A 24,862-nucleotide genomic window follows, 5' to 3' on the forward strand; every position below is an offset into this window, starting at 1 on the left:
CTCAATGTTATGTACACAAAGACTGTTTGACATTAGAAAAGTAAAGTCCATTACAGGTCACTTAGAGGGTCCTCGCCACATTTCAGTTCACATCCTGCGCTGAGCAAAAGGAATGGAGATGGAGCAACGGAGATAGGACATAAAAAAAATGACTAGAGAAGGACTTACTTGGCTCAGCCTTCTTCTTGGCGACACTCTTCTTTTTCGAAGCCCCCTCTTGCTTAGCATCATCGTGGCTGGCGGCCGCCTCACGCCTCTTGGCGGGTTCAACAGGGGCGCTCTGTGGGGCTCCAACTGGCGGCACAGCCATGACAGGCACCTCCTTGATGACTGCCTCCAGCATGGAGGCGGATTTGGAAACTGGGGCCTGGTGTGACTGGACGCTGGGGGCCGGCTCTACTTTAGCCACTTTCTTCTCCTTCTTCTTCTTGTCCTTGGGGGAGGGGGCAGGCGGCTCCTGAAGGGCCTGGCGGGGGGCATCGGCTGGGACCTCAGGGACAGCGGGCTCAGGGACGATAGTGGTGACCTCCGGTTCAGATTCGCTGACAGTCTCCTGAGCGGGTTCGGACTCCGGGATCTTTCCGTTGGGTTTGTCCTCCTTCTTCTTCTTAGCTTTTCCCTTCTCTGGCAGCTTCTCCTTCTTCTTCTTCTCAGATTTGGGTTGATGCTTCTCCTGTTCCTTCCTTTGCTTTGCTAGAGCTTCTTCATAGGAGGTTTCCTTCATGGAAAACGTGGAGACCAAGACGATCCCGATGGCAGAGATGACCATGAAGCCACCAAAGACCATAAAGCCTAGAGTTTGGGGGTCGTAGATATCCATCTTTGCTTGTTATCACCAATTGAATTGATCCTAAAAAAAAAGAAACAAATGAAGCAGAGTCAGTACTGTATCATGTCCATCTTTTAAATGATATGGTGAGAGTGCGGCCGATAATACATCGTTGTGTCTGTCTGTTTGAAATAAATAAATAAATAAATAAATAAATAAATAAATAAATAAAATCACAGGATCAATACAGCAGCTCTTGAGCCTCTATTTAAAAGTTTTAAACAACAAAAAGTAAACAAAACAGATTATGCACATGCATACATAGTGATTTCTATGGAAGGTCATCTGCGTCAGAATCTCATGGGACAGAAAAAAGGCAAGCACGTCATTCTGAAATGCCTCGCTTAAACAGTACCCCAACTTCCTGAAAATGTTGTGCAGTGATTTTTATATAGATTTTATATATTATATATTTTTTGTTGCGACTTTCTGTTATGTGGAATGTAATAAACGAGAACCAAAATGGCGAGTTTTTTTCCCCTTTGTTTTACAAAGCCATGTCCACGTTTGTTTTATTTGAAGTGTTAAATTTCAGTTTTCGTTTGCTTGTTCAGCTACAAAAAGGCACAAGTAATCCTCATGTTGCTACTTTAATAAAACGTGTCTATGGCCACGGTTTACTGCAATGGCAAGGAATTAAAAATAAATAAATAAATAAAAGTAAAAAATAAATAAAATGTGGTGTCAGCTTTATGTACTATTTAATTTTGGGAATAAACAAAACGTTTAACTTGAACAGTTATTTGGCATCCTTTGTTTTGTATGTAGTCAATTCACTGGGATAAAGTAAGGCCTAAACGTATTCTTTACTTCTGGAATATTTTTCAACTTTAACATGTTACATATGGTAATGTCTTGCTGTAAAATAAAGGCACACACACAGGGGCCACGCCCCCTGCCCCTGCTGCTATGCTGTCTGCCTGCGTTCTGAGCAATATAATGGCTTTTATTACTTTTTGAAAATGAACGAATATCTGAACGAATATTTCAATTATAAGTGAATATCCGCACATGAAAATGCTGTGTTCGTCCCAGCACTAAGAAATATATAATGTTTAGATTCACCTGGGAGTTCGCTATCTGATTAAAGTTATATGCAGGTATCCAAAGAACATAAAAGGCTAAACAGATTTGAAATTCTGTTGAACTCCAGTGCAGACACAATTTCAGCTCTTTTTGCAGACTGTGCAATATGGAGACAGTTCTTCCTCCTAGTCTTGCCCACGTTAATCAAGAGATTAAGCACAGTAGCACTACCTGCCAATGCAGCACTATCTTCCACCTCATTGCCTAGTAAGAACCCACCACGACCGTCACGCAGACACTCACACATTTGAACATGCGTTTCAAATGCTGAAATATTGTAATATATGGAACACTGACCATTCCAAAGACAATACTTATGAAATGCAAAAATAAAAATGGGTTCAGTGTCCATATTTTTCATTGATTGCTAGTCCAGGTACTCCCCCTATCAAGTTAGATGAATTTATGGCTTCAGACTCAGCTGCAGTATGCTTTCAAATGTCAATAGAAATCATTGTGGAGCTACATCCAATACTGTTTCCAGCCCAGAGCAGGAGGAAGCTTTCACACTTACAGTAACAGACATGAATTCCTTTCAAATCTGAGTCAAACTTCTGTTTTGTAACCATGTACAAAATCACAACTTTAATCTCATTGCTGCCAGGAAATGACTACAAGTATTTCAAACTCTGTCCCAGTGTGTGTCACAATAGTCTGTCTATAACTAACCCAACTGAAAACCAAACTTAAAATTCCAACTCCGAAGCTGCATGTTTAGCATTCTGTCTTACCAGCTAGTGTTTATTTTATTTATCATAACACAGCAAGTTATCCACACAAATCTGTGCTGCAGAGATTACTCAAGTCCAACTAAAAACTGGACCCTAGCCTTCACTTAAAATGATTCCTCTACTTTACAATTGCACTTTGTTCTTTCACGCAGGATAAGTTTACAATCATGTACCATAAAGTTGCTCATGTGTTAACACTTCCAGATCCCTCCTTTCGCATACCAAAGGGAATTCTAGGGGAGGTACCGTTTCCCCATTCCTAACAGTGGATGGAGGCAGAACTCTTGTATTATCTACAGTCAATCTTAATTACTATCTCCAAACAGCAGGAACCAGGGAAGACCAAATGCACCAACCATGTAAATGCAACACACAATGTATGAAAACAGAACACATCCACGCTTAGCCCTACGTGTCAGCCTGGAGCAACATTCCTGTCATTGTACAGCAGTTCTGCACACAGACCCCAGCTTCTTGTACATTTCAATAAAATAAAGTAGTTAAGTGATAGGAGCCATTTCCCCACTCAAAAAGGTACTACTAAAATATGTTCATGAGACTTATTACTTCAACACATAAAAACCTTCAAAACACACAATATCAGCTTTATAGTAAATATAAATTAAGACTTTAATTACAATTAATAAGAATTAGTAGGAATGATACAGAAACATTCACATTTAAAATCCTCACTGGGGCACCTTTACAGTGTACACCTTACAAGGCATCATTACAGCAGATCAGACTGAGAAAGTGCAACGTTGCATCGCTTTAGTGTATGAAACAACGCTCAAGATACACACTGCTTGTCTGTTACTCTTTACGTCAAGAAAGGAATTAACGAGCATTAGGACCCAGAGTATTCCACTGAGGACTATTCGATCCCTCCTCTGCAGCCAAAGTCTGCATAAGAAAAATTCCCACAGCCTAACTTCCCGAAAAAGTTCATTGCTGAGGCGATGATTTTCTCAAATGGCTCGATAAGAGATCAGTCTTAAGTAGTGCACGTGAATCTCACCTTTCCGAAAGGGGTGACTCTTATTATAATTTATAAAGTGTGTGCAAATCACCGTTATCTGGACAATTACAAACCGCTTTTTAAACGACGCAAAGGAAATGCAGATAGACCGTTTAAAGTTGTTTCTTTTATTATTATTATTATTATTATTATTATTATTATTATTATTATTATTATTATTATTATTAAGACGTTTTTTTCTTTATATATTTACTTCATAATTAACGCGGACTCTAATACGTGGAGTTTAAAAAGTAATAATTATTTTTTGCAAAAAATATTAATATGAAACATATGTATTTATAAAGAATTAAAGATACGTTGCTTCCCCGGCTTACAAGTTTACTACTTCAGTACTGTATAACGTAGATCTGTATAACTTGCCCTTTAACCGCACCCCCCCCCCCCCGGAAAATCTCAGCATATGCGCATATATAGCCTACATTATATACACACACTATATACATACACACACACACACACACACACACACACACACACACACATATATATATATATATATATATATATATATATATATATATATAAACACGACGTAGCTCTCATTCAAACCACACAGATGCACATCATCCACACATTGCTTTGCAATACGTTTAACATTAGTTTCTTTACAATCACTTTACCTCGAACTACAGTACCTACGTCACGTCTGAAGAGAAAGAAATGTACAGCATCACTTAAACTTCTTCCATAGCGGTTCATATTCTACACACTTTTTGGTTGTAAAAAAAAAAAAAACCTATATATATATATATATATATATATATTATAAAGTTTCAATACAGTTACACTGCAGTCTCTAAACAGCATGCAAAATCAGTCAAATGAAAGCACAAAATCAGACTAGGCTAAACCTTGAAAAGAGTTAAGCCCGTTTTTCTTTCTTTTTTTAAAAAGAATGTATCAATAATACAGATAATAACCCCCCCCCCCCCCCCCCCCCCCCTTTAAATTAATTTTCCGTTAGTTTTCCAACAGTATACATTTTTTGAAGTGCACTTTCACATACCTATCCCATAACATTAAAGATAACTAATTAATGTCAGCTAGTTGTTATAATTAAAAAGACCTAAACATGTAACTAATATCATAGTTTGAATTCAAATGAAGATACATTGTAATCATCTCTTACATAACAAAAACTACAGTCTATACTTTCTTTTCAAGACCACAGAAAATATTAATCGAAAATTAATTGAACTTAATCTAATTCAACATTACCTGATCACTTGGTTTGAGAGAGTTGCACACGGCTTCTGTGACTTACAACTTTAAGCTGTCTATTGTATTACTCGTATTATTTTTTCCTACCCCAGCCTTCCTACGCCTGTCCCTCGGTCTCTCCGCCGTCTGTGGCGTCGTGGCACTTTTTTTCTGAGCTGGCAAAAAGCCAGGGCCCACATATTTCCCGCCCTCTATTTACCCGTATTATTTTTTCATTGGACCTCTCTATATGAGTTAAGCCAACTTTAACCAATCAAAAAGCTATTGAGTGGAGTTTTATCAGTAGGGAACCAACGGTGTAAGGAATCAAAAAGGGGAAGGGGGGGTTGGATAGCAACGCAGAAATGCATTCTGTGATTCGTAGTTTTTCTAGCGCATGTAATCCGTACGATTTCAGTAGAACATCCTGAGAATGAAACTACAATAACCATATTCCGCAGAAATGAAAATTCAGAACTAAATGAATGGGATTTAAATGGAATTTTGAACGGGGGTTGCTGCTTTAAAAAATAGCAATACGTGTACATCTTACGCTGTTACGATGCAATATATTAATGAGTCTTCTTTTTTTTATTTGTTTAAATAAGTGTGCACGCAATTACACTTTTAAACACGCAATCCTGAGTTCTAAGTATCACAGTAACACAAACAGATAATGTCTTAACAACTGACTCAGTTATAAAGGCATGTAACTTATACTACAGTCCTGTCAAGTACAGTAAAATACCCCCAAGCAATAAAAAATAAAAAAAATCAGTGTGTGAATACTATACTTATTTAGCAACTTATCATGCTTTTTGCAGCCTTGGGTTTGACTATGCTTTTAACATAAATGTGCTGTTTCCACCTAATTGATACTGAACATCAATCAATTGGGTGATATATATGAATGAATAACTGTATACATATAACTCAATTAATAGTGATTTAAAAAATAAATACAAATAGTTAGCATAACAGGATGCTGGTGTAACAGGGCACTGCAAGCGAGCATCTTAACTGTAATGCAATAGACAGCTACAGTCATATCCACAGCTGTTCTTTCCACAGTGATAGAGCTACTGGCTATAAAGCTGGATGTGTGCATTGCCTCCACACAGTTCATCACCCAATCATTGGTGTAGGTTAGACAGGATCGAACTGCTATCAAGCATCTGTGAAATGTGCTGCAGAATATACAGACAACCCCCACCTTCACTCACAGACGCTGAGCTACCGCAGATGCTGCAGGCTGTTTGAGGGCACCCGCATGGAAGATATAAGAATAGGTATCTAAAATATTTCAATGCAATGAAATGTAGGTCTCTATTTCAGTTTCAGGGCCGTTTGAAAAGTTGAAAAAGGTTTAAAAAAATGATCCTAAAAGTGCAATTTGGTGTTTGTGTTTTAGTCATCATATCTTGGTGACTTTTTAAAACTCTGATGTTTAACCCTTTCATGCATGGCAACCTCATATGGGGACATGTAAAAAAAAAAAAAAACTCTTCTCGTCTTTATGGGGACATACGAAAAACGCAAATGCATGATGACCTCATATGAGGATATAATGTTTTCCCCATATAAAACAATATTTATTAGGTGTCCAAAACTACTTTTTTTCAGCTATTTTCAATATTTAATGCATGTAAGGGTTAAAGCACCCATGTGAATCTCTCAGAATCATGTCTAACCTCTAAATAAATCTGGTACACAGGACTGTAACCATGAACCTGCCCCTGCCTCTAGTGGATGAAAGAACTACTGCAGGGGTGCATTCAATTTCAAAGTCGCCAATGTGATGACTGAAACAGAAAGCCATACGAAGTGAATCTAAAACTATGCATTAGTTAAGATAACTCACTTAAGATATTTCTCACCCATAACAATGTGATTTTTTACAAGAATAATCCCTTATAAAAAAGTTTATCATAGTAAGAGCATAGCACAGTTTAATAAAGAACAGCGAAAGCATGGTTAAACATAGGTAGTCATTGTAAAGAATAGCAAGGTTTGGTAAAGCATATTAATACATATGTCAAACCAGGATAAACTATAGTAAATGTGTAATATAATAATGGGAAAAGCATGGGGAAAAAGCCATGCAAAAACACAATATTTAAGATGATTTTCATTTCGGTTCTGAAGTACAAGACACTGTCCATAGCATAGCAATCTGCCATGAATGATGAATTTAATTCAAACTGTGAATGGACGCAGCACTCGACTGACTTTTATATTCTATATTCCCCTCCCCCTTCAGCAATGCACATCTGCCTCACAGTGACCCAGGAGTGTGGCAGTCACCCTGAGGGCAAGGGGCTTTCTACCTTCGATGTAGCCTGACATACTTCTTATGAAGAGTGCTTCAGGAATAATGAGCAGTACGTTTTTAATGTAAGGGTCATATTTTCAAAGCATTTAATCCAATCTTTAATTAACTCCTATTTATTGAAAGGAGAAAAACACCTACTGGCTTACAAAACCAGCATCAAACATGAAATATAATGTCTCTTAAGCACTATCACGTTGTTTGTTTCTCAGTTTTGTACTTTACTGTTGAATTGTCATCTTTAAAAAAATAGGAGTTAATTAAAGACTAGAGTAAACACTTTGAAAATATGGCCCTTTACTTTACAGCTTGTTTTCCTGTACTCATGATAAAAAAAGTGTTTCTATTATTCACATATGCATTGTATAAATACCACAGAGCACACCAGCCAATAAGGTTCTAAGCAGAGTGCTCATTATCCAATGAGATGCTTTTTTGGCACTGTCACTGAAACTGTGGTGTAGCAACCAGTATCAGCCTAAACATGAAACCCTGTAAGAAACAGCAACAATAAAACAAAGTGAGTCTGTTTTGGCTGATTAAATAAAATCTGATATTCAAAAAAGGTCTTAAATAAAATGTAATATATGCCAAACCATATTTAATTCATCAAAGGGACACTCTTTTTAATTAACTCATGAGTTATAGTTTTGGGATTATCAGTTCATAACAGCAATAATCCCCTCTCCAGTGGACACTGACCACCAGCAGGCAGGGTGTCCTTCATGGTCATCTGATCCCTCTTACTAGAAATCTTCTTTAGGACGAAATTCAAGTTACCACGCATTAAATGGCTTCATATTTTTACTCCACATAATCAGGACAGTGAGGAGATACTTGCTTCAGTACAATGGGATGATCTGGGTTGTGTCCTGAGGTGTATTGAATTGAAGTACATTGTGTCACTTGCAGTGCACCACCCTGATATATAAAAAAACTGGTTCAGAATCAAGTGTTTGTTTTGCTGTAATTAAAAACCTAGAAAACCTGTAATGAAAGCCCTCTGTGTTAAAAGAAAATTTGGTTTAACCAAATAGCAACTCATTGGTGTTAACTCATTTTGAAATTGTGATATTATCAGTTTCAGACACCTTGCCATCGGGCGCTGGTATTTTATTATTACCTTTTGTAAAATAAAAAAAATAAAGAAAACTGATAACAAGTTTAATTTTGTAAAAGTTTTATACCCCTCATTTGGAAAAGGATTGTTGGTTGTCATCGAGGTTTGATTGGACAGTAATTATGCCGGTAGTTTAAAGGAACACTTCATTAAAAACACACACAGGTTTGATTGTGTTGTATGTGCGTAACCCAACCATTGAGCAGGTATTGGGACAGTATTTGCTGGAGGCAGCTTATGCATAAAAAAAGAAAACATATGAAAAATGTATTTGTCACTAGCTATGCAATGTTATCACATAATACAGACCTGCCCTTTATTTACATAAACTGGCTCACAGTTACCAGGAAAAAACATGTTATTTTCAACCAGCTTTTGTCGTGGCTTATTATATAAATATACACCAGAGCTTTTGCTCTAGTTTTAAAAAGAGGAATCAAAAAAGTCACAAGACAGTTTAGTATTTATCCTGAGACCTGCATAAAAGGAAAAATCCCAGGAATTGTCCAGAGTGTTTCATTTCTGTCTTTCTCAGTACATCTGTTACACTTCAGCTCTCTTTCCAAGACCCCAGCAGGTATTCAAATCAACCAAGAAAGGAGACATTCAGCTTTCCCCCAGTGGGTCACCCAGTAAAGGCTCTACCTGCTTGGAGTACATAGTGAGTCAGTCATCTGGGTGTTTGTGCTGAGTTGCAGATCTTTTCTGGGGTCCCACACTGTACTGACTGGCTATTTAAGGTTGTGGAGGCTGTGTCTTAGACAGGAATTTGAGGGCTTTAGGACCCTGTGGAATAAGGGTGAGGCACCATCTTTTAAAAGGGCAGAATGAAGCCAGAGGGCTGATTATTAATGTGGGTAAATCGGGTAATTGGGTAAATGCCGATCAGCTGTGACTGATCAGGGTGAGCGAATAAAAAGACCACAGTTAGTTTGCTCTGTGTTTGGATGTATGGAGAAGTAAGTATAGAAGTGTGGTGAATTAAAACATAAACAAAGAACAGTGGTTTTTGGTTGCAGTAAACAAGATTGTTATTATTATTATTATTATTATTATTATTATTATTATTATTATTATTTATTTCTTAGCAGACGCCCTTATCCAGGGCGACTTACAGTCGTAAACAAAAATACATTTCAAGATTAGCTTGTCCTTTGGTAGACAGGGAAACTCAGAGAACTGTTGTATCAGTTATTGTAAAGCTTAGGACTTTGGAGAGAGTTAGGTTTATTTTGTTGGTTTTGTTTTTGTTTAGTGTACATAATAAACATTGCGTAAACCGCGCATTAAACATAACATTGACACCAGCATGCTCTGTTATCAGTGATTTTGTGGCCATAGCAACCTACAAATACCTAAAGGAAGGTGCTCCGTCACAAAGGGTTTATCTGAAGAACCGTTGCAGGAGCTTTTGTAATAAGATTCGGTGCCACATGGTGTTGGTCATGGTGACCTACTTTTTCATGATACTCTCCTATAGAATGCAATTTACTTCCTTTTCTTGGTGAGCTTAGATTACTGACATGCCATGTCCATGTTCACTGGGATAGTTTGGGTCAGTTCAGGCTTTTTAACACACACCTCAGTGCATTCTGGTAAATGTAGTTGTGCATCTCTTAAAGACGAGTGTGACAGAGAAAGAATTAATCTTGGTTATAAATCTTTCTCCCGACCTGTGAGGGCGCTGTGTAATGGGAACAGTGTGCCCTGGACTGGATGGCCTGACAATTCATTCCAGGGAAAGGTGGAAGTCGGCCATCTAGAAAGGGGGCGGAGCCACAGTACACCAAGTCATCACCCCAGACGGGAAGTTATGTGGCAATCGCTGATTGGAGTAAAAGCAATTGCACTCGCTAAAAAAGGGGGCGTGGCTGAAGGTAAGGGGACATGGCCTAGTGAACTGCTCTTTTTGTTATGGTTGCGAGAGAACTGCTGAAAGAGTGTAATAAAAGAACTGTGAGTGTTTAGTGTTTGTTTTGTCATTTCTAATTGTACTTGTTTGTTCTTATTAGATGGCTAACATGTACCGGGAGCTGTCACTTAAGGTCAGCACCAACCACACTGTCCCAGTGAACATGGAGTCATATGGTAACCCTAATCAAGGGGTATATTAAACACAATCTTACCTTTGATATAAACCCTTAAGGTGTTTTATTCAAAGACTGTAATTTGAGAGACCAAACCAAAGCTTCTTTCTGCATCATGCTCTGAGTCTTCCAGGTAAAGAGTTTATTGAACAGAAGCTCTCTTCAAAGTTAGGGATTTCCTTGCACAGCCTGGAACTAAATGTTTTCTTCATCAGCAGGGGTGGATCAATCACAGTTATTTCCCTGTTTCTTGGTGACTGACAATCATTACACAGTAAATATGTCTTGATCCCTTGCAGTCTCAATATTAAAAAAAAAATGTCAATACAATATATAGACTAAATAAACTAATATTTTAAACTACTTTTCAACAGAGTCATTTAGATACTTTACATCTTATTGTTCTGTCGATATTAGAGTCCTCCAGTGCTTTCTATTCTGGACAGAGGATCATATTTACAAACTTTTGCTCCTGTGCAAAATTTTCCATCAGAAGTGAAACACAAAACTGCTACAAAATATATTTTATTCTAGACAGAAACAACGGTGATGTTAACTGAAGGGTCCCTACACTTACCTGCATCATTATTTTCAAATTGTGAAAATTTTGAGGTTAAGCTGTGTCCCATTCAGAGGGCAGGGACAAGGGTATTGCTCCTTCTTTAACCAGTATTTCTAATATCAAATTTGGGTAACACTTTACATTGTGTCCCTAATTACTGTGTATTTACATAGTAGTTACTTAGTAAATACAGATGTAGTTACACATAATTACAATATTATTATACATAGTTACAATGTACTTAATGTGTAAATCTTTTTGCATGATCTAACCCCTTTCTGATACAATTGTGTACTTACATATATCATGCAAAAATAATTCCACATTAAGTACATTGTAACTATGCATAATAACATTGTAATTCTGTGTAAGTACACCTGTATTTACTAAGTAACTACGATGTAAATACACAGTAAGTGGAGACACTTCATGTAAAGTGTTACCCAAATGTGTCAAAGCATCTGGTTTTCACATTGTTAAGGGAGTAAGGTTTTATTTTATCCAACATCCTGGACTGATATTCTTGAAGCTTCAAAGTGCGTGACAGTAACAGGATGTTCTGTTGCCTTGAGGGAAACTCATTACACCTGGATTATGTGCCACTGATTCAGTCCACTGTAACATCTACATTCCTTGATGGGGTGAAACCAGCAGTGGCCATCAAGCTTATCCTCAGCAGCATTCACAGACTGCATCCCACATTCACCATGAACAGCACCTCAGAATTAAAAGAACAGACACAATATTCTTAGATATAGCCTTTACTGATCTACTTTCACAGTATGCACAATAAAGTCTTGTAACAAGTGTCCAAGTAGAGGTCATCACATTGAAGTTGGACATTCCCTAGATGTACTGTGACCTTGAATAGTTCAGACAATCTGGTGCCATAGACACAACCGTTTTGGGAATTGCACCTCAGAAATATGGAAGGGGAGTTGATCAGTCGGTTAAAATGCTATACACAGTAATTCCAAAGCATAAACCATGCACTTACTTTTGAAAGTTGTGAATTTCACAATTTCAAACAGTCAAAAATACTTTCCTGTTTCTGAAATGGTTCATATGGTAAGGACTAGGAAACACAGCAATTGTTTCATGTCTGCTTTTAGTCATGCAATAGAAAATACATACTGTATATTAGCCAACAGGAAAATCCTACGGTACCTGTAATTGTCTGAAATTACATAGACGATAGGGCACAGGTGGAGAGCTAGATGCAATCATTCAATGTAATGGCGTTGTTTTTGTTGGATTGGAATGCCTGCTTTTAGCTCTACTCTTGGGATGAATGCACATAGCTGGCCAAACCTGGCAGGACGCAGAACAATAGATACTGTTATTTTAGCAGTTTCCCCAAGACATAAGCCTGAGGTACAGAAACAGATGAAACTGCAGATTTAAAAACACAGTTTTAACACGTCTTCTTTTTGCTTCGTATGTAATATACAGAAAAAAGAGTCAATATAGGGCGGTTACCAATGTAGGCAGTTACAAGTTTACCACAGTAAATTCACTGGCTTTTCTCATGGTTACGCCATGCATTTACCATTGCTTACAATGGTTTGGCATTTATTTTGAATATGCGTCACCGTTGCTCCCTGGACCTTACATTCCTTACCTATGTTTTCCGAATCGAGACAATTCATTTGTACTGGTTTTCCTGTTATCAAGTGTGATTTAATCCCATTGGCAGAGCACAGAACAACTAACAATGATTGACCCAAGAAGGCCCAAGACCATGAGGGGCCTTATAGGTTGTATCTATCAACTAAATCATCAATCCATCAGAGAGAAAGGGTAATACTGTACCTGCAGACCAGCACAGGGGAGTGGGCTACTCTAGAAACTTTCCAGGAATTAAGACCTAAGATAAGTAATAATGGGGGGGGGGGGGGGAGTGCATTGAAAACTGTTTGACAACAGATTATAAAACTTAGTTAAAGCTTCTTTAGCCGAAGGCAAGGGTGCTTAACAAAAGACAAATATGTGACATAAGGGGAGCATTTAACTGCAAACTCCTCTCACACATAAGAAAATGGGATGGGAACACAATTACATGTGTTTCTAACTAATGTATTTTTAATGTGGGAATACAAATATTGTCTAAAGGCCAGTCTGCAGATAATACTGCAAACATCTTAATAGAATCTGTTAGAAAATTATAATTATAAATTATAATTCTGATATACAGTATATAATGAAGTGATCAAAACATTTGGAATGCATTTCCATGGTGTGCCATGCAGTGGCCTGAAACCTAGTCTTCATGTTCTCTCAGTTTAAGCCTAGTGCCACCATAATTAAATTTGAATCCCAGGATAAGTTGTTTCTTACTATAATGAAAGTGGTTTTATTTCTTTGAGACTGCCATTGCTAAATGGGGCCCATGGTGTAAACAATACTTCTGTCAGTGAAGTACAGCTACCAAAATGTGTCTGAATATTCTGTAGGTACATATTATAAGAACAAACACCACACCTACATGTAAATCCGTCTCAGTATGGTGACACTGGCCATTTTAACCCATTGATGGACTAAAAGCCCACAGACATTCAGTCATGTGTGCATCATTGTTATTGATAATATTATTGTGCAATACTGTCAGTACAGTCACCTTGAAGGCAGTCACACACACGCAGAAGAAACAACCCAACCAGAAAAGAGCAACTGAGGCCAACAGGTGTTTAATGAAGTGTTCGTGTTATTAACAGCGTGCTGAGTCAGGGGTGACCCTTGAACAGACACTCTCTTTGTACTGCTGCACAGGCTGTATTTCACAGCTGCCGGAATCCTATCAACACATCCCTCTTTTCACTGGGGCTGAGATTGGCTGTAGATATCACATTTAGACAGAGCTAGAACTGAATGGGTTTCTCTCTGTCAGACCTAATAATGGGCAGCAGTGTGGAGTAGTGGTTAGGGCTCTGGACTCTTGACCGGTGGGTTGGGGGTTCAATCCCAGATGAGGGACACTGCTGCTGTACCCTTGAGCAAGGTACTTTACCTAGATTGCTCCAGTAAAAACCCAACTGTATAAATGGGTAATTGTATGTAAAAATAATGTGGTATCTTGTAACAATTGTAAGTCGCCCTGGATAAGGGCGTCTGCTAAGAAAGAAATAATAATAATAATAATCCATTAGGTTTGTGTCCTTTCCCCCTGGAAATTTGATTTGTAAAGCAGGAGCTGGGAGGTTGAGTATAATATCAAAATACACCAAAGTAGAAGTATTTATTGGCAGGTATTAAATAAATCCATTCACTAATGTATTCATTTAAAAACAAGAACAGCTGTTCCCTTTCAATTCGAAGACAACCACCAAAACATTACGTATGGGAAATGCCTGCCTTTTGGTAGGTATTCACAGAGCTCTCTATACCAGAGCTGCTGATAGGCCCCTTACTGGATGACATCCTCAGTCCCAACCTACCGAGGGTTTAAAACCGTCATTCCACGGAAACCATGTCTCTTTTTGCATCGAAGCCGTGAGGGCGATCTCGCTGATTGGTGGTCGTCTTCTCTTTCAGGGAACCAGGGTTACGGTAAGTAACCTAACATTCTTCCCTCACCTTTACTGTTGACTACCAATCAATGGCAAGTAACCTCTGCACGAAGTGTTTTAAAAGCCTATTGAAAGCAAGGCCGTAAATGATTGTTAGTTTACAGCCTTGGTACGGCAGTAAAACTGCCCTAAACTGACAAAGTTCTAGTTGCCTGCCACAGACATATATAACCAAGGCTAGATCAGTCTAAGCCATTACAGAACGTAGTGTTAGAGACATGTTTTCACTTGATTCAGGTCACAGCACCTTAACATGGGCTTATCAAATAAGAAAACACAGTATTTGAGTAATGCTATAAGAAGCCCTCAAAATGATTGCAAAAAGAAAAGGCGATAGAGAAAAATGAAAATGTAATCCGATGCTTCTTGCTTTTTAATAAAATAAATCAAGCCCTGACATAAATAAAATGTCAGACATTTTTTCAGAACCTGTCAAGTCAGGTGACAATCCTCTAATACATTAAAGACTACAGTACTGCTGGAATAAAAGAAAGTTTTCAAATAGCCGGTTCAGCCTAGGGTGTTTCCCTTCACAAATCCTTACAAACCCTGCTTTCTAGATCTGATTTACACATTTGACTTGGGTTAATAACACAGTCTGCCTGTAAAGTACAAAAGAGTTAAAACTGGTAAAAGTGTTAATGTGACATTTTATCCTGAGCTTTCAAAAAACAGTACAATTCTACAGTATATTTAATGACATGCGTCTCTAAGCTAAAATACAGCTGTAAAGTATAATGATATATACATATAGTAAAAGACTTTACTTATTTTTAGGTTCGTTTGCCCCTTGGATACAGACCCAGACATAAGATTTGAAGTTATTTCAGCACTTTAGTGCTTTTTTTATTAATTACAGAAAAAAAAAGAAAATCAAAACAAAACAAAAACCCCAAAACCTAACTCACACATGGAGTACTAACCCTAACTTTTTACAGTCCCTAAACTAACAAAATTGGACACCTAAGATGTTTACCAGTCACCAAACATAAATGGTACAACACAAACAAAAAGGTTTACACACTACTTTTTTAAAATTTATTTATGTATTTATGTATGTATTTATGTATTAATTTATTTTCACCACACACGTCTCATCACCATGACAGCCTCTCTCTTCTCACAGGCTGGAGACTGCCTCGAACAAACATTTTGGTGCTGTTTAAATACCTGCCTGCTACAGGCAGGTGACATCAATTAATTTAACAAAAATAATTACACCTGTGGCTGTGCAAACACAGCCACACCCACACACATTTATCTGGCAGGGACAAAAATTAACCATATCCCTGCCAGCCACGAGTGCATTCTCAGGCAGGGATTTGCCCTTCCACATATACAGAGCCGTGAAAAAGTATTTGCCCCCTGTCTGATTTTCTGCATTTTTGCATATTTTTGACACTGAATGTTATCAGATCTTCAACCAAAATCTAATATTAGATAAAAGGGACCCTGAGTGAACAAATAACACAAAAATGTGATACATATTTCATTTGTTTATTAAAGAAAGTTATGCAGCACCCAATGCCCCCGTGTGAAAAAGTAATCGCTCCCTTAGACTCAATAACTGGTTACGCCACCTTTAGCAGCAATAACTGCAACCAAACGCTTCCTGTAGTTATTGATTAGTCTCTCACAGCGCCGTGGAGGAATTTTGGCCCACTCCTCCATGCAGAACTGCTTCAACTCCGTGACATTTGTGGGGTTTTGAGCATGAACTGCTCATTTCAGGTCCTGCCACAAACATCTCAATGAGGTTTAGGTCTGGACTTTGACTAGGCCATTCCAAAACTTTAAATTTCTTGTTCTTCAACCATTCTGATGTAGACTTGCTTGGGTGTTTCAGATCATTGTCTTGCTACATGACCCAGCGGCGCTTCAGCTTCAGCTCACGGACGGATGGCCTGACATTCTCCTGTAGAATTATCTGATACAGAGCAGAATTCATGGTTCCTTCAAATGATGGCAAGGAGTCCAGGTCCTGATGCAACAAAGCATACCCAAACCATGACACTACCACCACCATGCTTGACTGTTGGTATGAGGTTCTTACTGTGGAATGCAGTGTTTGGTTTTCACCAGACATAACGGGTCCCATGTCGGCCAAAAAGTTCCACTTTTGACTCATCTGTCCATAGAACATTGTTCCAGAACTCTTGAGGATCATCCAGGTGCTTTTTGGCAAACTTGAGACGAGCATTCATGTTCTTCTTAGTGAGCAATGGTTTCCGACTTGCTACTCTGCCATGAATCCCATTTTTGCTCAGTGTCTTTCTGACGGTGGAGTCATGAACACTGACCTTAGCCGAGGCGAGACAGACCTGCAGATCCCTGGATGTTGTTCTGGGGTTCTTTGTGACTTCCTGGACGATTTTACGCCTTGCTCTTGGAGAGATTTTGGCAGGATGGCCACTTCTGGGAAGATTCACTACTGTCCCAAACTTTCTCCATTTGGACAATATGGCTCTGACTGTGGTTCGGTGGAGCATCAGAGCATTAGAAATGGCTTTGTAACCCTTTCCAGACTGATAGGCATCAACAACTTTTTTCCAGAGGTCTTCAGGAATTTCTTTTATTCGTGGCATGATGTGCCTCTAGAACCTGTGTGCTGATGACTTCACTCTGATGGTAAGGGCCAAAGTTAGTCAGACTTATATTGGGCAGGGCTGGCCGAAATCAGGCCTGGTTGTTAACCAAAGTGCTCAAACAGCTGACCCTAATTATCCCTTTAATTGGGTAGAGTTAACTAGGGGGGGGGGGGGCAATAACTTTTTCACACCAGAAGATTGCATGTTTGATTACCTTGCACACCAAACAAATTAAAGAAGCACCAAACTTTGGTGTCATTTTTTCTCTCAGACTCCCTCTATATACTACTACAACCCACAAAAAATCTGACCAAATACAATGTGAAAAATGTGCAAAAATGCAGAAAATCAGACAGGGGGCAAATACTTTTTCATGGCACTGTATATAACCTTTCCAAATGCCAATGTGTATCCATTCTTGATAATACTTTAACACTTGTTGCGGGCTGTTAACTTTTTGCACTGTATTTCTGCAGCTTTACCATGCTTTCCCCATGGTTATGCTATGCAATTACCATAGTTTACCATGGTTTGCCATGTTAAGTAATATGATTTACCATCACCTTGCTATGCTTTACCATGCTTTCACTATGCTTTATTACACTCTGCTTTGCTTTTACTATGGTAAACTTTTATACAGGATTGGTGTGGGGTGGGGGTTGCTTTGTGGTAAGATAGTTAATAAACAGTTAATAAACTAGTGCCACTTAAAGTAAAGCCTGACCAAATATTCTTACCTCTTATTAGAGGATCTTATTAGCATGAACACGCAACAATATTACTACCTTTTTGTGTTGCAGATATTTTGTTTTATTTTGCATACAGTTCTTTGATTTGGGATCTGGAAGTATTAGTCAATGCTGCTTCCTGGTATTGAATCCTGGTACCTTCCTGGTCATGTGCTAAGTCACACCCTTGGTCTAGCTGCAATGAAACTACACAAACTTTTCATGTACCCAGGAAGCAGCATTTTTTATCAATGCATTTTTATGTAGCTTAACTTGAAAATTCCGGAATAAAAAAAATGAAATAAACAAGCAAAGAAACAAAAGACTTGTCCTACAATAAATCTCCAATTCAGTTTAAATGTATAACGAAACTCCCTAAATATCCCATCAGATCCCTGATGTTCTGTCTGTTCTTCATTCAGCGTCTGAGCCAATCACAAACCACAGCTGTGTTTCCAAATCACAGGGGACAGCCAGGAGGGCTTTTATACAGAGAGGAAATACCTGACATTAAAACAAGAGGCTTCTATAGTACCAGTCGAAAGCATACCTCAAAAGCAAGCGTTCGACAATAAATGCAGATTTGCGACTTTTGGATATGTCAGACCTCTGCAGCCGCTGTCTTCCCAAATCTGCCTGCAGTCGATCTGAGCAAAGCAGTGTGCTCTTAGCTCACAGCAGAAAGCTGAATGAACTTATTTGAAAATTAATAATTAACTGGAATCAAGTGCTTCCCGGATCAGATTGCTTTCTGGTCAAACCATTTTGGTCATCTTCCGTGTTTGGGCATGAGAAGGACGTGAGGGGGAGGAAACAGTTAGGATAACAAAGCTGGGCAGAAAGTTTGACATGGACAGGGTTCAAAAATGATATCTGTGAACCCAGTCAAGAAGCAACGTGCTACTGTAAGACAACACTTGAAAATACTGATCCTTTGAGAGACACCAAACTGTATCAAGGTTAGCCTAGACCTGACAGATTATTTTTAGGTAGATAGCATTAAAAACTGTAAACCAATTTACATACAGACGTGCTCAAATTTGTTGGTACCCCTCCACAAAAAACAAAGAATGCACAATTTTCTCTGAAATAACTTGAAACTGACAAAAGTAATTGGCATCCACCATTGTTTATTCCATATTTGATAGAAATCAGACTTTGCTTTTGATTTTTTATTCAACATAATATTGTAAATTATAAAATAAATAAAAATGGCATGGACAAAAATGATGGGACTGCTAACCTAATATTTTGTTGCACAACCTTTAGAGGCAATCACTGCAATCAAACGTTTTCTGTAGCTCTCAATGAGACTTCTGCACCTGTTAACAGGTAGTTTGGCCCACTCTTCCTGAGCAAACTGCTCCAGCTGTCTCAGGTTTGACTGCAAGTTTCAGCTCTTTCCATAGATGTTCGATAGGATTCAGATCAGGACTCATAGAAGGCCACTTCAGAATAGTCCAATGTTTTGTTCTTATCCATTTTTGGGTGCTTTTAGCTGTGTGTTTTGGGTCATTATCCTGTTGGAGGACCCATGACATGCGACTGAGACAGAGCTCTCTGACACTGGGCAGTACGTTTCGCTCCAGAATGCCTTGATAGTCTTGAGATTTCATTGTGCCCTGCACAGATTCAAGGCACCCTGTGCCAAGCGCAGCAAAGCAGTCCCAAAACATAACCGAGCCTCCTCCATGTTTCACTGTAGGTATGGTGTTCTTTTCTTTGAAAGCTTCATTTTTTCGTCTGTGAACATAGAGCTGATGTGACGTGCCAAAAAGCTCTAGTTTTGACTCATCTGTCCAAAGGACATTCTCCCAGAAGGATTGTGGCTTGTCAATATGCATTTTAGCAAATTCCAGTCTGGCTTTTTTATGTTTTTTTTTTCAAAAGTTGAGTCCTCCTGGGTCTTCTTCCATGGAGCCCACTTTCGCTCAAAAAGGGACGGATGGTGCGATCAGAAACTGACGTACCTTCACCTTGGAGTTCAGCTTGTATCTCTTTGGCAGTTATCCTTGGTTCTTTTTCTACCATTCGCACTATCCTTCTGTTCAATCTGGGGTCGATTTTCCTCTTGCGGCCGCGCCCAGGGAGGTTGGCTACAGTTCCATGGACCTTAAACTTCTTAATAATATTTGCAACTGTTGTCACAGGAACATCAAGCTGCTTGGAGATGGTCTTGTAGCCTTTACCTTTACCATGCTTGTCTATTATTTTCTTTCTGATCTCCTCAGACAACTCTCTCCTTTGCTTTCTCTGGTCCATGTTCAGTGTGGTGCACACAATGATACCAAACAGCACAGTGACTACTTTTTTTCATTTAAATAGGCTGAATGACTGATTACAAGAGTGTGTGATACTAATTAAAGAAACTAATTAGTTTGAAATATCACTATAATCCAATTATTTATTATATTTTCTAAGGGGTACCAACAAATGTGTCCAGGCCATTTTCTTCAAATGTGTCCAGGCACAGCTTCTTTGCTTTATTCTATGACATACCAAAGGCATGCAAGTATACATGATAAAATAGCTTTTCATTTCATCACTTTTCAGGAGGAATGAAGCATTATTTCAATGAGCTGTAAGGGTACCAACAAATTTGAGCACGTCTGTATATCAAGACACTCCATTACATTTACTGATGAAGTACAAACAACTAAAAATGTGCCTAAAAGATAGACACGCTAGTAAAAGTGGGCATACAGGAAGAGTTTGTGTAGTATTTAAAAATGGATAAGGATGTGTATATAACTGTGTTTGAACTTGGGATCTACACAGCATCAATGCTGTTTAATAATTTAGCAAATATAATTAAATGTGTGGTAGGAGATGGTTTCATGGGGTCAACCAGAACCTCCATTAAAAAGTTTAACCCTGCAGTAAATGAAAGCTGATAATTTAATAGTAAAATCTCCCCTTACTTGCATGTCACATTTAAAGTGGTCAATCAAGAAGAAGTAGTAAGAACTATTGGCCTGATATAAAGAGAGTGTCTTCACTGGCTAAGGCAGTAATTTGAGTTATTAACAACCAGATCAGACATCTCAGTACTTGAATGGGAAACTTCCAAGAAGCCCATGTAGGAAATTGAGCTTGTGCTTCGGCAGGGAACACAGACCTAAGAGACCAAAGACATACTAGAAAGCGGATTGGATACAAAAAAAAAAAAAACCTGCTAGAAGGCGAACAGCTAAACAAATATAACATATTTAAGGAACTAATTTCCAAGGTTTTTGCATTTTAAAAAAAATTGGAGCAATTAGCTGTTATAGACTACAGAAAACCTGTCAGAGATGCCCACCTCTCTTATAAAAGTAAACCCCGTATTTTTGCACAGTATTTTTTGCAGATTTACCATGCTTTTACCATGGCTATACTGTGCATTTACCATAGTGTACCCTGGTTTGCCATGCTTATTTTTAATATGCTTTACCATACCTCGCTAGTCTCACCCCTGAAAATTCAAGTATAAAATAATACAAATAAATAAATAGCCAGAGAGCTCAAAATTGAGAAATGGTATAGCTCATAAAGATGATATTTTGATCTGGATACTTCACATATATCCTCTCCGAGTCTCTGCACTGCTGTTAAATTCAAAACACATTGCCAGACTCTTCACCGAGTAGAGGACATGAAATGTGTCTGCCTGAGGCAATCCAAGAATCTGCAGTCTGTACACATCATTCCAGGTACTGTAACCCTAGACAGTGTGCATAAGAGTCCATGGGGATATCACTGAAGGGAACATAGGACCTCTTCTTCCAGAAAAAAAATCCTTTAACATGCAGAGGCTGCTAGAGGTGGGTTTTAAACTGCAAAATAAATAAATAAAAAAAAAACATGCAGCCAAAGCAGTAGGTAGTCAATAAATTGTACTATCAAGGAAGTATTGGCGAGAGGAGAAGGAATTTAAAAAGTGCAATTATACATAAATGGAACCAGTCAGCAGTGCCCGTTTGATTTTGGAACAAAATGAGCTTGAGTTTCATAGACTGTTTTCATGGTGCTGATGGAAACTTGACATTCATTCCGAGCAGTCCAAAAAACCACAAAAAATAGGAGACCTGGCTAGACATTTGTGTTTTGTGTTGCTACTTTTTTAGAAAGCAATGTCTGTTGCAGGGGGATTTAAAACACACACACAAACACACACGCACACACCCACACACACACACCCACACACACACACTCAGTGACCTAGACTGGCTCTGTCTGTTGGCTGGCCATCATAACTATCATGACTCTGGGCATTCTGACACTACGTCTCTGTAAATAAGCATGTGTTTCTACTCTATGCCAGTTTGGAAGGAGTGAAATGCTGGAAGAGATGAATAACCAGGATGAATAAGCATCTGGAAATCAGGCGGTTTCATGGCTTAGTATGTCTTTCCAATAAACAATTTGTTTTTGTGGTTTAAAATTTCGATACAGTGGTGATGACTGGGTTGGGGGTGGCATGTCAGCCCTCCCAAATCTCTTCAGCATTTTGCAAAGTGAATAATTCAGTGCTACTGTTTTACTTCCATCTTCCTTGGTTTAAATGAACCTGATTTTACTTTTAATTTGGGTGTTTGCCTGACACTCTATGGCAGTGGTACTCAATTACATTCTCTGGCGGGCCAGATAAGGCAATGTCCAAACCTTGGGGGGCCACAGGGAGCTCAAGATGTGTGTAGTGGTGGGGGGTTGTTTAAATGGTCATGAAAATCTGACTATCCAATCAAACTTTACATACAGTAACAAAACGTTGAAACACTGCACTTGCACCAATCAAGTAATACATCTCACAAATAACTACTTACAATGATACAATGTTTGATCACCATTAATAATAAAAATAGAAAGCAAATATCATTTCCTGACCAGTATTCAAATAAACATCTTGCAAACAAATAAGTATACAAATCTCACTGTAATGCTATTAAAACAGCATCTTATTAATGTTATTAACGAAAGCACTTATGTTGTATAAGCATCTTACTAAGCGCCCGATTAAAAGTGTTGCACGGTGTCTAATATGCATGTTCTAACTCCAACGTGTTTAAATGTAAATGAAAAGTTTCTAAATTAAATATATGGCATGACAGCAAACAGAGGGGAAAATAAACTTCAGTGCATATTCACTGTGCCATCTTTGAGAGGCGTGCCGCAGGTGCATTTCTTACTGTTGGCAAACTGTTTTTTTTAAGCCCAAAGATCTTTGACAGGCTCGGTTTCTTCAGCCAATTTCCTGTGACTGAACACTTACTGGTGGCCGCATTGCTAATTTTCCTAACAATACTTAGTTTATCATGAAAAATAAAGGAAATATAGACATATGCACTTAAGTTTTTTCATGTATTTCTATAATAAAACCAAACTTAATAAAACATACAACAGCCCCTCTCACCTTCCCAAGACTTTCTACAATAAACTGGAGACAAACATCTGGTGTTTTGGAAGATTTTAAAAAAAAAAAAATGTTATTGCTCTGACAACAGGTATTCAGATAGTTTCGCTGCACTAAAGAAAATAACATTATTATTATTATTTGTTTATTTAGCCGACATCTTTATCCAAGGCGACTTATAGAGACTAGGGTGTGTGAACTATGCATCAACTGCAGAGTCACTTACAACTACGTCTCACCCGAAAGATGGAGCACAAGGAGGTTAAGTGACTTGCTCAGGGTCACACAATGAGTCAGTGGCTGAGGTGGGATTTGAACCAGGGATCTCCTGCTTACAAGCCCTTTTCTTTAACCACTGGACCACACAGTCTCCTATACTATACTACCACTGTTTTCATAATGCACAAAGCTTTCTCTCATTGCTCACACAATGAGGCACTAAAACTAAGCAAATAGGCAGAGATTTGTGATGCATGCCAAAATGATAGCTCATCAGAATTAAAGCTTGGCCAATCAGCTGACTTGTTCCTGTATTAGGCTGCCAAAAAAAACGCTTGTTAGGGGAAGCAAATACCCTGTAGATACCGGTGACCTTATAATTTTGCGTATCAGCAATTTCAGCTTTTGTAATGAAGGACAGCTGACGTGCCAAAAGAAAGGCTCTCCAGGCCCGCCTATTGAAGAACCCTGCTCTATGGAATCACATACCTGACCCAATCACATACCTGACCCAATCACATACCCGACCCAATCACATACCCTACCCAATCACATACCCGACCCAATCACATACCCTACCCAATCACATACCTGACCCAATCACATACCCGACCCAATCACATACCCGACCCAATCACATACCCGACCCAATCACATACCTGACCCAATCACATACCCGACCCAATCACATACCTGACCCAATCACATACCCGACCCAATCACATACCCGATTTACACTAAACTTAACAACCCAGTGCAAGTTAGAACAGTGCAATTCATTCTCTTATTGGATTTGAATGAATAACAGATTAGAAAAGCATTTTAGTGCAGTGTCCCACAACCATGTAGCATTTTACACTGATTTTTTTGTTTATTATCTTTCTTTCTGTGTACTCTTCTCTACTATATCAGAACCGGCCCTCTGTGACATGGATGGCGTGTGTGGTGACGTCAGACGAGGAAGAAGCTCCCACACAGACAGACTGGGGTACAACTGGTAGTGCCTACAAAGGTACCACGAAATGTTCCTGTCAGGACAACTGAGGAAGTCAGGACCTCTGGTCACTTTTATTTTTTTAAAGTAACAAAAACGCTTATTCACTGCCAAACTGACCTTATGTTTAGGGTTTCGTGTTGGGAGAGGATTATTCATTGTTTTAGTAACAGTAATATGATAACCAATCAGAGTGCAGTGACCTGATAGGAACATTTGGTGGTACCTTTGTAAGGACAGCGCACAACTGTGCTGCGCCGTGTTTATTATTAAATAAACAAAATAAAAGGTTTAAACAAAACAAAACAGTTTACAAAAACAAAACGGCTCGTTAGCCAAAACAGACAAATAAAACAGACACAGAACAAACAAGCATCGTGCTGGTGTAA

The 24,862-nt window shown here is 38.6% G+C and overlaps 1 protein-coding gene across 4 annotated transcripts in view; it reads right to left on the reverse strand.

Annotated features, from left to right (window-relative positions):
* The window catches only part of LOC117402817 (ribosome-binding protein 1-like), a 45,283-nt gene extending 40,221 nt beyond the window's left edge, over positions 1-5,062 (reverse strand). For 3 of the 4 annotated variants that reach the window (XM_059023863.1, XM_059023864.1, XM_034921466.2), the window contains exons 1-2: positions 4,907-5,061; positions 169-850 (exon numbers count right to left, since the gene is read on the reverse strand). In XM_059023863.1, coding sequence (XP_058879846.1) covers positions 169-820 — 652 coding nt within the window. In that variant the 5' untranslated portion in view covers positions 821-850; positions 4,907-5,061. Of the gene's footprint in view, positions 1-168; positions 851-4,906 lie in introns of all 4 variants that reach the window. The other variant, XM_059023862.1, reaches the window with a different exon arrangement.
* Between the last annotated feature and the right edge of the window lie 19,800 nt (positions 5,063-24,862).

Source organism: Acipenser ruthenus, chromosome 5 (assembly GCF_902713425.1).
Source record: "Acipenser ruthenus chromosome 5, fAciRut3.2 maternal haplotype, whole genome shotgun sequence".
NCBI classification, from domain to species: Eukaryota; Metazoa; Chordata; class Actinopteri; order Acipenseriformes; family Acipenseridae; genus Acipenser; species Acipenser ruthenus.